The sequence below is a fragment of the Phocoena sinus genome, chromosome 8, assembly GCF_008692025.1.
Source record: "Phocoena sinus isolate mPhoSin1 chromosome 8, mPhoSin1.pri, whole genome shotgun sequence".
In the NCBI taxonomy this organism is placed as follows: domain Eukaryota; kingdom Metazoa; phylum Chordata; class Mammalia; order Artiodactyla; family Phocoenidae; genus Phocoena; species Phocoena sinus.
Window position 1 is genome coordinate 61,528,650 of NC_045770.1, and position 13,836 is coordinate 61,542,485.

Here is a 13,836-nt window from a genome sequence, read left to right on the forward strand (position 1 = left end):
GCACAGGCCGGAGGGAGGGGCCGGGGCGGGGCTGCGGACCAGCCGGGGGAGGGGGCGGCTCGGAGACCGAAGACCCACCCACGCCCCGCCCGCCGCCACGGAGGCCCCGCCCGCCCCAACCCCACCCGCACCGCTCCTCCAACTCTCCCGAAGCTCCTGCAGGAGCTGCCTACCCTGTCGGGCTGGGGAACCCTTGAGCAGGATCCCGGATCCCGGATCCTCGATCCCCGCCAGCTGCCTCTGGCTCCCGACGGCTCCAGGAAAGGGCAGCGCAGTGGGTCTCAGGGACTGGGCGGACGCTCCGTCACGAAAAGGCAGCTGGACGGCAGGGTGTTCGGACTCTGGGAGCCGGTAAGGGCTGTCTCCTGGAGGTGCCCTTCCAGGCTTTCCTGGGGGGGCTCCTACGGACTATGCTACTGTGGTCTCTGCTGAGCAGGGGGAGACAGGGATCGCCTGTGCCTCGGCACGGATCTCTGGGCGGCGGACGAGCCCCAGGGTAGAAGGGCAGTACGCAGAGCTCTGGGGAGAAGGGGCTGACGGGGTAGAAAGATGGGGGACTTAACTTGGTTCAAGGTGCCTGGCTCTCTCTCAGGAGGCCCCTCGCGAGGAAATTATGGTTCAGACCATCCAGCGACTCCCTTCCACCCTCCAAAGACCAGAGCAATTCTCAGAATCATCACCTTGTGGAAAAGCAGCCCCGGTGGAAAATAATAAAAAGTATAACAGTTAACAAGGACTGAGTGCTTATTATGTGCCAGACACATAACGAATCACTTTACATATATTATCTTCTTTAGTACACATAATCTTAATAGGTAGCTTCTTTTATTAGCCGTGTTTTGCAACGGAAATAACTGAGGGCCCTTGGCTCCCCAGACATTAACCCTGATCACTCAGGCAGAAAGTGCTGGAACCAGGGTTTGAGCTCTGCTTATAGGTCCTGCCTCCAGTCACTTGGAACCTCAGTACCTTTCATGTTGAAAAAGCCCCAGTGGCCCACAAAGTGAGGGGCCACCCCACTCTATAATGAAGCTCCAGTCAGATAACTGCACCCTTCCAGAGGTAGGGGAGAATGCTGAAAAAATCTGGAGCATCCCTTGGTCGAGGAGCATAGGGTGATGGTCCCTGGTCCCTGAGTAAATCAAAGTGCTATCGGGGAGCTTTCTCGCATCACACAAGGTTCAGATTTGGGCTCAACACCGGGCTGCAGCAGGGACCCTGGGAAGTGCCCTGACTTCTAATCTACCTCAGTTCTGGCACCCAGCGCAGGTGCTCTGGTGCTTGTGAATGAGCCTCAGACAGGGTTCACCCTTGCTTTGGAATATGGGGCCAGGGCTAAGAGACTACTCGATATCAGGCAACTCCGGTCTGTATAACACTATTTTAAGTCTCACAAAGACTCCCTTCCTCAGTCCTAAACTCCCGTGTCATCAACCGCCTGCTGATAAGGCTTCACAGCTCCTCTGAACAAAGGGCAAAAGCCCGTAAGCAGCCTGAAAAGGCTCAGCATGATCTACTACCCTACCTCTATAGTCATCCTCTAGCCACTCCCCCTTCATTTTTCCCAAGCTGAATTCCTTCCTGTTCCTACGCAGGGCCTTCACGTATGTTGGCCTCTTTGCCTAAGATGCTCTTCCCCCTACTCTTTACCTGGCTATCCTCTAGTGACCCTCAGGTCTCAGCTTTCAAGTTGACATCCCCATCTCCACCTATCTAGGCTAGATGCCCCTCCTCTTTGCTCCCATAGCCCCCTGTACTTCTGTATTCTGTATCCTAGTACTTATCACTGTATTGTAGTTGCCTAGTTACTTGCCTCTATCCCCCACTAGGCTGTAAGCACTGTGGGCAGGGACCGTGTTTTATTCCCTGATGTTTCGCCAGGGTCTAACGCAGTGCCTGGCAAATAAAAACACTCAGTAAATATTTGCTGTATGAATGATTGGATGATGGAGGTCAGTGGGCCCAACCCCCTCTGGGCCCTGTGTTTTAAGATCCATTTTTATCTCGGTGCTAGCCTAAAGGGCAAATAAAGCTTTGGCTCTTACTGGGGCTGGGGGAGGAGAGTAGGCCCTCAGATTGTTCCCGAAACCTGTGACTTCAGCTATCTGGCCCCAGCTCTCCTGCAATGATAGGATTTTGGTGTGTAATTAGACTGAGCGTTTCTCTACCCAGACCACCCTCCTAGAGTCCCCCACAAATTGACCTCACTGGGCCTGCTTTTATGAAAGGTTTATTCCTAGTGCTAGGTCCCAATCTTCCAGGGCTCTAAGCACAATTAAACTGGGTGGGTAGGTGAGGGGAGACCCATTCAGATGCAGGGCCAGAAATGGGGCTCCCCATATCCCCACCCCTTTGGTCCCAGTCCCCTTCTCTGCAATGGGCACGCATTGAGGAGGGACAAAGGATATTGGAGGCAACATCATTGGCCCAGGGGAGCCCAAGAAGAGCTGCCATTGGCTGACAGGGCCTTTTGAGGCTCTGCCATTGGTCAGGGGGCACACCCCAGGAACTGGGGTGGGCCTGAGGAGTGATGCCATTGGCCAGGGAGTGGTTTTTGTCATAGCCTTTGGCTGTGGAGTGGAAGGAAAAGATCCGGGAATGAAGCCCAGTGGCCAGGAAGATAAAGGACAGGGCAGCAGCTGCTGGGCCTGCAGACCTCCTGTCAGGCCCCAGCCAGGGAAAGGGAACCCAAGCCAGAGCGCAGGTGGCAAGGGATGTCCCATGTCCAAATCTCCCCCACCCTGGGACTGCCCCTCCCAATGTCCTTGACAGCCAGGTTGGGCTGGAGTGGCTCACTGCTCCTCTAGCCAGGAGGGCTTCTCAGCTCCTGGAGGCCGCAGCTTGATGTTGAACTGCTGCAGGGTCTGCTCCAGTTGTTTCTGGTTCCCAGCAAAGTAGGCTGACACGGCGTTGTGGAAGAGCAGCAGCTGCTTGTGCATCACCTTGATCTGGGGGCCCAGCAAGGTCAGCTGAGCCTGGACTCAGACACCCTTCCTCAGAGCCCAGACCAGGGGCACATGGACTCTGCTCTGATGGTGCTTTTGGAGTGGGGGCTGACCTCCATCAAGGGAGCCAAAGGATAAAAGCCAGTGTGATAGGAGAAACCGGACTTGACTGGCAGGGCCAGAGGTTCTGGCACCCAAGCTTAAGGGGTGGATTTTTCCCAGTTATGTTCTTGGGCTCAGCAGCCAAATCCTCAAGGGATCAGAGGGAGGGTGACGGGAAAGGTCCAGGGGCTGAGCGGGCTGGGGAAGATCCCACTCCTTAGCCAGGCCGCATTTCCCCATCCAATAATGGGGAGGGTTTTTTTTGGCGGGGGGGTGAGGTCAGTGTTACAGATGGGAAGGTGGGCTGGTTAAAGGGGTGGGGTTAGCACCTTGTTTTCTTCCAGGAACTTGAGCTTGATGGCCACATCTCCCCGCAGCTTCTCATATTTGTCCCGATGGGCCTGGAAAGTGGCCTGGGCACTCTCAAGTCGACCACGCATCCCTGCATCACGGGGGCCTAGGCTCAGCTCCTCTAAGTCTGTCCGGTAGGCATCGTATTCCAGCCTGGGGAGGGGGTGATATGGGCTGGTCTCCACCCCTTTGCCCTTCACACATACTCTCCTTTCTTTTCTCAATTCTTATGCCCCTAAAGCTCAAACTTCCACCCATGCCAGCCAAATGCCCCAAACCCTAGGCCCTGCCAGTGCCCACACCTGGCAGCCTCATACTGTTTGACAGTCATGAGCGTGTCTTCCATGGTCTTGGTTACCAACGTGTTGATGCTAGAGACGAAGAAGTTCACAGCCCCTAGCAGCGTCTCTCCGTTCTTACACAGCAGCTTCTGCGTCTCTGCATTGTAGCCAAATTCCTCCTGAGGGCAGAAGGGAGGGACAGGCCTTGAGTAACAGGCTGTAGGGCCCTTCTTTCCCCTCCTCTCCCGGGAGGAACCAGCCACTGAAAGTGGAACAACCCAGCACTGCCTCCAGCAAGGCTCTCTTAGCCAGAAAGTTAGTGGGACTGCCCTGGGGCTGCCTGGGACAGGAATGTGGGAGTGAGGGCCTCAGATGAAGTTCACAGAACGGGAGTAGGGAAAGCTAGTGCAGCAGGCAAAGGCGGGGCTCCGATTAGGCTGAGCACTGAAGGCATTCCTGTCAATGCAGAGAGGGGTACTTGCGAGGCACCCGGTGTGCCGCCTGCCCCACCCCCTCCAACTTCTGGACCTCCGTACAAGCCCCTGCCTCCACAGGTGGGTGCTGCTGGGGGCAGAGCTGGGCCCGCCCTGGAGGGGTTCTCCCTCTGGGCTGCAGGAGGGAGGGAGGCTGAGGGGTGACTGCCTGGCGGGCCCGGGCCCAGCCCCCCACCCTCTCAGGCCTGGCTGAGGCACCTGAAGCTCTGGGGACTTCTGGCTGAGGTCAGCAAAGGCGTCCCCTAGTGCATGCTGGGTCTGCAGCAGGCTGTAGAGGTGCGCTGTCAGTGCCCGGCCCAGCTGCAGGACACTCTCGTACTTGCGCTTCGTCTCACGCAGCAGCTCAATCTGCAGCTCTAGCTCCAGGTCCACAGTCCGGGAGCCTCGGCCAAATCGCTCTGATAACAGCTGCTTTGTACACTGATTGGGAAGTGAGGGAATAGGTCAGAGACCCTAGCACCCTGTCCTCCCAAAACGTACCTACCCCAGCATCCCCAGGCTCCTAGTCTCAGCCATAGATGGGACATTAGGATCTGGAAGACGGGGAAAAGGTACCCAGGGGAGTTTGGGGGAAGGGAGAGGTGCTTGAATCCCACCTTATATGTGTTGATGCCCCATTTCTTGACGATGTCAAACTTCTCTCCAGCGATGCCCCGAGCCACCTCATCTCCGGGGCCAGCAGGAGTGGTATTGTGAGATGGATGGCGGCCAGACCCTAAAGGACCAAGTTCTCTGACACCAGCCTCTCTCAGATACAATCAGACACCTCTGTGGTTCCGCCCATACTTCCCTCCCAGCACATGAAAATGACTTCCCTGAAGAAGCAGAAGCTAGAGACAATTAGATTCTCCTACTCACTAGGAGGAACTCATACATTGTGCCCTGAGACCCAAAACCCAATATACATCCAGCCGCCTTCTGAAGTGGCGGTGGGGATTGAAGAAGGAGGGAAGAGGGAGTTGCTAGTGTACAGGGGTAGAGAAAACAGCAAGAAATAGGCCGAGTATGGGGTGACTGATCAGGGATAGTGGGTCCATCGAACAGAAAACCCGGCTGACATTCCCATGTGGATACTAGTCAGTGTGAGATTCAGAGCTGTTTGTTCCTCTAAATGTTAGAGTCTAAAGTAAAACTCTGAGAAGCCTCACAAAGTTCCAAATCAGATTCAGGCTCCAGAGCAGGCGGGGGAGGCCTGTGAAACAGAGTTCTTTGCTTGACTTAGGTGGTGACAGCAGAGAAAGGACAAGTGGGGCTAAATGACAAGTGGGAGCAGATGGACAACTCTGGGAACTGGCCTTGGGCTGAGATTCCATAGGGTTCATACTAGCAGAGGTTCCCAGGATCTCCAGACATAATTCAAGCCTTCTTAGACATACTCTATGCTCCCTAGAACCACCACTCTCCCCCTCTCCACTCAAGCTTCCTGTCCTGTTCTGATCATTCATACCTGTGGGGATGAGTCCATCACCAGAGCCCCCATAGCCACCAGACACAATGCTGGTTTCATTGAGGTTGGGTCCTGACACCATCACCTGCTGGAGGTCCTATAGGCCAGAGAAGAGGGGGGCTTCAGGAACATAGGGGCAGCTGAAGCATTTTGGGGGTGAAAACAAGCTTGGATTGAAGCATCATAGAGAGAGCACACAAGGGAAGTCTGCACAGAATCAGAACAAAGATTTGTAAAAAGATTGAAGGGAGATTAGGTAAGTTAGGGGAAGGCTACTGGAATAGGGACAAGAGTTCAGGGTTTATGAGTTGGGATTCCTCAATTGAAACAATATGAAGAATCAAACAGAAGCACCTGCTCCAGCCCATCATCCTCAGGAAGCTGACCAGCTTCACCATTCCCGTGGATGGGGATCTCCATTGTGGCTGCCTTCCCTAGGATCCCGTCCGTCATGGCTAGCGAAGGGTCTGGAGTCAAAGTCTCTACCCCAGCGCCCTGCAAAGCCCAACACAGACAGTTCTGGAAACTGGCCAGTACTCCAAAGAGGAAGATCTCCCCTGCCATTTCGGAGGTTGTCCCAGGGCCTCAGTGTTCTGGGGTTTGGCCACTACTCTTCCCTGAAGTATATGTATTTCTTCCCTCCAAGGTGCATATTTGTAACACGCACACCCAGGCCTCAGGTGTGCCTGACCTGAGGTCATGTTCTCATGAAACCCCCTATCCTACCAGGACTCCGGTGATCATTCATGCATTCAATCACTCAACAGACATTTAATGAGTGCCTACTATGTGTCATGCACTATTTGAGGCAATAGACATACAGCAGTGAACAAGAGAGATAAAGTCTGTGTTCTCAAGAAGCGTATGCCCATGCAGGTGTTTCTCCCCATCAGGAGATGAACCCCTTTCCCAGGGCTCAGGTGTGTACCCCCATTCAGGTATGTTCTCCACTGCCTGGCCTCTCACACTCCTTTAGTGTTTCTTCCTCTTTCCTGCAGGGGGTCTCCCCTTCCTCCATCCCATGCACCTCCTCTTCCTCGGGCCCTCCCCCTTCAGGCCTTTGTTGAATCACTTGGTATAAGTTCACGATCTCTGGGAAAAGCCTCTTTTTCCCAGTACATAGGTAGGTGATCCCTTCCAAAGTCAGTTATGTCTCCCCAGGTGTGTGAGTCTCCGCCCTCCCCCCATACACCTGGGCATCAGGTGAGTCCTCATCCTTCCCCAGGGTTCAGAGGCATCTTGCCCTCACGTCAGGTTCGTGCATTCAACTTGCCCTCGCCCATGCACGTCCCTCTCACCTCGGGCCGGGCGGCTCTTCCCCTCAGGGCGCCAGGCCCGGGCCGCGCGGGGACCTCGGGCTCCAGTTCCTGTCGCGATCCTAGCAGCAGGTCAGGGACTCGGCGGAAGTGACGTCCTCTCACGGGCAGAAGAAGCCGGCCACGTCGCAGATTATGAGGGCGGAAGTGACGTTTGCATCTGGGGGGCAGGGCTATCCTGGAGCCAACCCCTCTGTCCCTGGGGAGCCACGAGAGCTCACTTCCGGGCGTTACCGAGAAGCTGTGAAGGAAGTGACGTAGGGCACGCGCCGGTGGCGTGATGGAGCAGCAGCAGCAACAGCAGCAGCAGCTCAGAAACGTGAGTGGGAAGCTTTGGGGCCATGCGTTCAGCTAGCATCCCTGTCTGCATGGCGGGAACCCCAAGGAACCAGGCATCAGAGGGCTGGGAACATCGGGCCATGGGGTGCGGTCCTGGGAAAGCTCGGGCGGTGCGGCCTTGAGATGTGGCCCCTCTTCGCTGAGTTCCTTGTCCCCCTTCTTCCCAGCTGCGGGACTTCCTGTTGGTCTACAATCGGATGACGGAACTCTGCTTCCAGCGCTGCGTGCCCAGCCTGCACCACCGAGCTCTGGATGCTGAGGAGGTTAGGTGGGGGAACCGAGTAGGGAGATTACCCTCGATCCTCAGAGTTAACCGTAGACTGCTTCCCTCTTTCGCCACTTCCCCTACCTCTGGCCCTGGCCTTTCTACGACCCTTGCCCCTAGGCTGGGGATGGGAAGGAAGGAGACGGACCTGACGAGACACCTTTGGCTTCTACTTCCACCCTGTCTTCCTTCCAGGAGGCCTGTCTGCACAGCTGTGCTGGGAAGCTGATCCATTCCAATCACCGCCTCATGGCCGCTTACGTGCAGCTCATGCCTGCCCTGGTACAGCGCCGCATCGCAGACTACGAGGCTGCCTCATCTGTGCCAGTTGTTGCTGCCGAACAGCCCGAAACCTCGCCATCAGGGAGCTAGCCGTCCCCAACCCCGGGAAGGGAGGCACTGGATGGACCCTCATACTTAAGGAGCCAGTGGACCTTGGGCTGGGTGCAACCTGTATACAGAAAGTGAGGAGTTGCCTGAGAGCTGGGTACTGTTGCTCCTTTTCCTGGAGCTAATAAACCCACTTTTACTTTGTTTGGTTTATATTCTGGGCAAGGAAGCTTTGCCCACTTGATTGGCACCATCTTTTTTATTCTGTCAGGATGCTTCAGCCCTGGCAGCAGAGAAATTGCCTTCAATGTGTAGAAGGAAAATGTCAGCATTCCCAGGCACCTGGTTAAAGCGGCATCTGTGGGTACAATTTTAAGACTGGTAATAGCGACAAGAAGTTGGTTTCTGCCCAGATGACAGAAAATGGGAACTCTGTCTGGCTGTCCTTAAATGTGTCTGACTTAAATGGCTCACTTAGAGATATCTAAGGACAGCAGATTCAGAATCCACAGGGCTTTTAGGCGCTACCTCCTGGGAAGTCAGTAGCCTCAGACAGAGATGAAACCTGTAAGAATTCTGGGGTGTTCTGGAACGTCAACCACTTCCTCAAGTTGTTACTTACTTAATATTTTCTGTCTTCTTAGGATGAGCAGTAAAATCTTTAAACAAAGAAGATCTGTGTGCTTGTCTTCAGGAGCAGTCAGAAAGGGGGAAACTTGTGGAACCATATTCTGCAGTACAGTCAGACTCGAGGGATAAAAACCTAAGGGAGAAGTAGATGGTGATGGTTATGGGAAAAAAAGGAAGAAAGCCAAATCTTCAGGACTTCTTGAATGTTACCTTAATGTCTCACTGCTTGTCTGTAATCTCCTGATTCCATCTCTCCGTCTACCCCAGATTGTTCCCACTGTGCCTGTTCTGTGATTTCTAATTCCAACCTGTCTGTTCTCTCCTCATTACTTCCCTCCGTGTGGAATTTACTTCTGTATTCAGCAATCTGAGTGGCCTATACATCACTGAATTTTCTTGCCATTTTTGTGTCCTTTTTGTATCAGCTGTTTTAACATTTCTGTTCCTCCATTCACACTGCTAGAGAAAAACAAAGCTGTGTAGTGAATGCTACTAAACATTCAAGGTTTCCAACCTCAACCAAGCCCTCGTTACAAACAAGCAACCCTTTGTGAGTTCCTGGTCTGTTTGCTCTCCTAATCACTACGGCAGTTATTTTACACCTTCATTGCTCTCCTTAATCCCCTGCCTCACCCTTGACTATTCCCCATCAGGTGACCATGTTTGATTTTTAAAATGGAAGTAGAACTTTGTAGACATTGGCTCCCACAGTCATTAAAAAAAAAAAAACAAAATAAAAGAAAACTTACAACCATCCACAAAGTACATGTTTTCTTTCCTGTACAGATCAGGATGTTGAAATTCTCTGGTAGCAGACCCTGTCTGAAAATGCAGACCTGCCTTTAAAATCTTTTACTACACCAGGCTGCCTTTCAAAATATCTGTTGAGCACCCGCTTTGTATAGGTTCTGGTCTTGGTATTATCCCCACTTAACAGATGAGGAAGCAAGAATTCAGTATGTACCAGAAGCCCACCTTATACACAGTTACCTATTGAGAAAAGTGGCTCTGATCAGCTTTTTGCCTCATTAGCTGAACAAATCTTGAACAGAAAGGTTTGCTAAGACCCTTCCTTAATAAAAGTTGTTGATCAGGAACTTTCCTACCGAGTGGCTTCATGTCTGCCCAATAAATTTCTCTCCTTGAAAAGTGTAAATGCAGGTAAAGCAGCTTGTGAACTTTGCAATTCCCAGAGACAGGAATGGGGACCTGGGATATTGTTCTGATGGTGGGAGGGTTCTTCTCCATCGATATTTATGTATATCCCTGCAATAAACTTCCACTGTGAATTATCTATGTTTCCATGTCACGTAATTAGTAATTGCTGGAGAAGGGCTAGGAACACAGATCTGTCTGACTAAAGCCTATGTCCTTTGAACTTCCAGAGCTTATATTTGCCTGCTCACCTGCAGTCAACCTTTCCCTAGGCATGGAAAGACAAGTGTCCCTCAGTCTGATCCACCAAGACTTTTTAATCTCTTCTTTCCTTTCTGTTTATAAATAGGTTCAATACTTAGCCATTGGTATAATGAGCCATGTGACGTTTCAGGCACAACACGAGGATAAATGTTGACAAAGCTTTATCCCTTTATCACAAACACGTATTTGAGACAGGGTTGTTCTTGCTCTTGTGGCTTCAGAACTTAACTGCTTACTCCTTTGCAAAGTCTAATTCCTTTGAGCCTATTCAACTGTACCATCTTTCTTATTACTTATCTGTAGTAACTGCCACTCTCCTACTTTCCTCTGCAGAGCTAGCCGTTGGTCTTCCTCTTGTTACTTTAATGTTACACAAGACAGTCCGTTCAGCGTTTTTTGTCTCTTAGTTCCTTGACCCAATCTCTGATGATTTCTACTCTGTCTCCGCTACTCTTACTTACATCCTTTCCATTGTCACCACCCCAAACTGCTCCATCTATTACTTGCATCTTATTCACTGACTGTATTCCTTCCACTTTGTTTATTGGACTATTCCTCTACCATTATTTTTTTCTAAATTTCAATGCAGCGTTCAGACCATTGCTTCTACATTCTCTCCATTAACACCTTCCTGTCTTTAGATTCCTGTCGAGCTTAAATTCTAGTCATTCTTGGGACTTCGCTGGTCCTCCGTTGGTTGAGACTCCGCTCTTCCACTGCAGGGGGCCTGGGTTCGATCCCTGGTCTAGGAACTCAGCTCCCGAACGCTATGGGGCGTGGCCAAAAACAAAGTCCTTATGAAATTCTAGTAATTCTTTTGGAATAGGCTAAATTTCCTTCCCTCTCATTTCTTTGTTGGGCCTGGGTAAAATGAAACATTTGTGCCTGCATTTGGACATCTAAAAACTGCCCAAGGTAATAACTATAGAGCAGATTTATATCGCTATGAATCCATGGTTATCAACTTCAAATGGAGTCTGAGGCCCTGTAATCCCACTAGATTTTTCTAGTTGTCTTTCCTGTTCCCTGCAATGACTATTTCAAGTCAATATTCCTTTTTTTATATACATTTATTTATTTTTTGGCTGCATTGGATCTTTGCTGCGCATGGGCTTTAGTTGCGGTGAGTGGGAGATACTGATCATTGCGGTGCGGTGCGCGGGCTTCTCATTTTGGTGGCTTCTCTTGTTGCGGAGCACAGGCTCTAGGCATGTGGGCTCAGTAGTTGTGGCTCATGGGCTCTAAAGCGCAGGCTCAGTAGTTGTGGTTCACGGGCTTAGTTGCTCCACGGATCTTCCCGGACCAGGGCTCGAACCCATGTCCCCCGCATTGGCAGGCAGATTCTTAACCACTGTGCCACTAGGGAAGCCCCAAACCAATATCCTTAAGCCTCTTATTATCCCCATGATTCTCTTCACTTTCTGCAGGTAACCTTATTTTAACTTCATAGGCAAAAGTAAAAGCTATCACTTAGGAACTTCCACATCTTGCAACTCAAAACTTGGTCACCCATCTACATCTGCACCATTCTCTCCTCTTTCCCTCCTGTTAAACAGGACAAATATCGCTCATGGCCAGTGCCTATTCCTGTGCACTGAATCCTAGTCCTTCCTTCTTTGGAGATCCCTGACTTTTTCCCACTTTACTAAATTCTCATCAGTGTTTAAGCATGCCGAAGACTCCCGTTACAGCAAACAAACCATTCTACCTCACAGGTACCGTCCAGTTTTTTTCCATTTTACGGCTAAACTCAAAACAGTGGATACTTTGGTCTTCTCCATTCCCACTTCTCCCCCAACCCTATTTTGACTTCTGTAACCTTTATTCTATTGAAATAGTTCTTCCTGAGGTCACCCTAGCTCACCAAGTGACCTTCATATCCCTGAATCCAGTGGTCATTTCCTCAGCTTCACTTCTTAGTGGCATCTGGTACTATCGACTTGTTCCTCATGGACACTCTCACTGGCGTCTGTGATTCCACTTGTGTTTTCACTACTACCTCTGGCCACAGCTTCTTAGCCTCCTTTGCGGGCTTACCCACCTCCAGCCATTAAATCTGAAAGTTTCTCAAGGTCCTGTTATTTCTCAGTGTAATCTTTCTGGGATTGTTTCATCCCCATTTTGAGCGTTGGTCACTGATAATTCAGAAGTGAAGTTATCATCAGAGAGTAAAGCCAAAGAAAATGGAAGATGAGAAAGTACAGCAGAAGGTTTGAAATAGTCATTGCACAGAATGAGAGAGTGAACTGACGAAAGGAACATAATTAGAATATTAGGTAGTGTTGAAGGCTCCGTAGAGGTTACTGAACAGAATTCCCTTTTGGCTTTGTCTGGAAAACTTTTTTTAATTGAAGTATAATTGATATACATTGTTATATTAGTTTCAGGTGTGCAGCATAGTGATTTGACATTTATATACCTTATGAGATGACCACCACAGTAAGTCTAGTCACCATCTGTCACCATTTAAAGTTATTACAATATTATTGACTGTATTCCCTCCTCTGTGTATTATACATCCCCATAATTTATTTTATAACTGGAAAAAAACTATTATTTTAAGGCCTAAAACTTTAAGGCCTACCTGTAACTCTTCCTTGCCCTTTCCAGGAAGGATTCTTATTTGTGCCCTCATTGAACCCTTTTGTGTCTCGTTCACCATTACGTCCACAGCACTTGGTAGAGTGCCATAAACAACAACCAAAGCACATAGCTCACACAGATCAGTTATATCACGTGTGTATTACCTACCAGACTCTAGTCTAAGCATTTTATATACATTAACTCAGTTAATTCTCACAACAACCGTGTAAAGTAGGTACTACTGTTATCTTCATTTTACACAAAAAAATAAAATTGCAGTAAAATATGCCATGACTAGCAAGTGGTGGAGTCAGGTTTTCAATCCAGTCGGTGTGACTTCCAGAGTCTGCCCTCTTTCTCACTAATGACAATTGATGGCTATACATTTATGCATTTGTTCCACAAATATTTCCTGATCACCTACTCATGGTGCCTAGCACTAGAGGCCGGGGGTACAGCAGAGAGCAGTCAGAAACCGTCACCGTGGAGCTTATACTTCTAGTCAGGGGAAACAGACAGTAAGCAGTTAAGTAAGTATTGATATGAGATGGTAGTAAGTGCTATGGGGAAAATCAATGCAGGGTAAGAAGGATAAGGAAGCTGGGGACAGTGTTGCTATTTTAGGCTAGGTTGTCAGAGAAGAACTCGCTAATGAGGTCTCCTTAAGCAGAAACTTGAAATGAGGGAGGAAGCCTCGTGGACATCTGGAAAAAGTGTTCACTGTGGCATCAGCCTCTACTTGCCCATAGCATCCATTGTCCCCTTCTTCCTTTACTAATAGAACCCCTGACTTTAACCTGGGCAGATGGTGGCTGAAAATAAAGATCAGATTTTGCAACTTTCTTGCAGCTAGGTGTGTCCATGTGATTGAGTGATGCATGCATTGCCAGGTTGTGCCCTTAAGGGAGAGGGTAGGCCTTCTCCTACTCTTTCCCCCATCTCACTACTTGGGATGGGGCCCAACACACATGGTGGTGAACTGTCTTGGACCTTGAAGATAAGGACCACTTCCTTGAAGAAGGCAGAACAACTAAAAGGCTGCCATATTAGCCCTGGAGTACTTATTCCTGGACAGTCGTGTGAGAAAAAAAGTAAGCTTCTATTATGTTTAAGCCATCGTATTTTTGGGGTCTTTTTGTTATTATAGCATATGTGTAGTAGAATGTTAACACGGTGCCCAAGATTTCCCACCCCCTGTGTACACACCCTGTATAATCCCTAGGACTGTGAATATGACAGATTTTACTTCTGTGATTAGATTGTATTATATGACATACTTGACTGTAAGAAAGGGAGATTATCCGGGTGGGCCTGGCCTAAGCACATGAACTTTT

At 50.0% G+C, this 13,836-nt stretch overlaps 2 protein-coding genes across 2 annotated transcripts; one reads left to right on the forward strand and one right to left on the reverse strand.

Moving 5' to 3' along the window:
* Positions 1-2,213: 2,213 nt before the first annotated feature.
* ARFIP2 (ADP ribosylation factor interacting protein 2) lies at positions 2,214-7,036 on the reverse strand. Its single transcript, XM_032641814.1, has 8 exons — positions 6,919-7,036; positions 5,975-6,115; positions 5,621-5,717; positions 4,770-4,888; positions 4,372-4,593; positions 3,701-3,858; positions 3,377-3,551; positions 2,214-2,948 (listed from the first exon to the last, which is right to left on the reverse strand). The coding sequence occupies exons 2-8, from the start codon at positions 6,071-6,073 to the stop codon at positions 2,793-2,795; spliced, it is 1,026 nt and encodes a 341-aa protein (XP_032497705.1). The 5' UTR covers positions 6,074-6,115; positions 6,919-7,036; the 3' UTR covers positions 2,214-2,792.
* A 118-nt stretch (positions 7,037-7,154) lies between these two features.
* On the forward strand, positions 7,155-9,792 carry TIMM10B (translocase of inner mitochondrial membrane 10B). The gene is made up of 3 exons (XM_032641886.1): positions 7,155-7,255; positions 7,443-7,538; positions 7,736-9,792. Exons 1-3 carry the CDS (start codon positions 7,217-7,219, stop codon positions 7,910-7,912), a joined length of 312 nt encoding a protein of 103 aa, XP_032497777.1. The 5' UTR covers positions 7,155-7,216; the 3' UTR covers positions 7,913-9,792.
* The last annotated feature ends 4,044 nt before the right edge of the window (positions 9,793-13,836 follow it).

Bases quoted from the DNA above. Each gene is read 5' to 3' on its own strand.
- ARFIP2 (XM_032641814.1), bottom strand. From the start codon at position 6,073: ATGACGGACGGGATCCTAGGGAAGGCAGCCACAATGGAGATCCCCATC. The intron at 4,594-4,769 runs GTGGGATTCAAG...CTTCCCAATCAG, and splicing joins GGGGCATCAACACATATAAG to TGTACAAAGCAGCTGTTATC. The intron at 3,859-4,371 runs GTGCCTCAGCCA...TTCTGCCCTCAG, and splicing joins AGAAGTCCCCAGAGCTTCAG to GAGGAATTTGGCTACAATGC.
- TIMM10B (XM_032641886.1), top strand. From the start codon at position 7,217: ATGGAGCAGCAGCAGCAACAGCAGCAGCAGCTCAGAAAC. The intron at 7,256-7,442 runs GTGAGTGGGAAG...CCTTCTTCCCAG, and splicing joins AGCAGCAGCAGCTCAGAAAC to CTGCGGGACTTCCTGTTGGT. The intron at 7,539-7,735 runs GTTAGGTGGGGG...TCTTCCTTCCAG, and splicing joins GAGCTCTGGATGCTGAGGAG to GAGGCCTGTCTGCACAGCTG.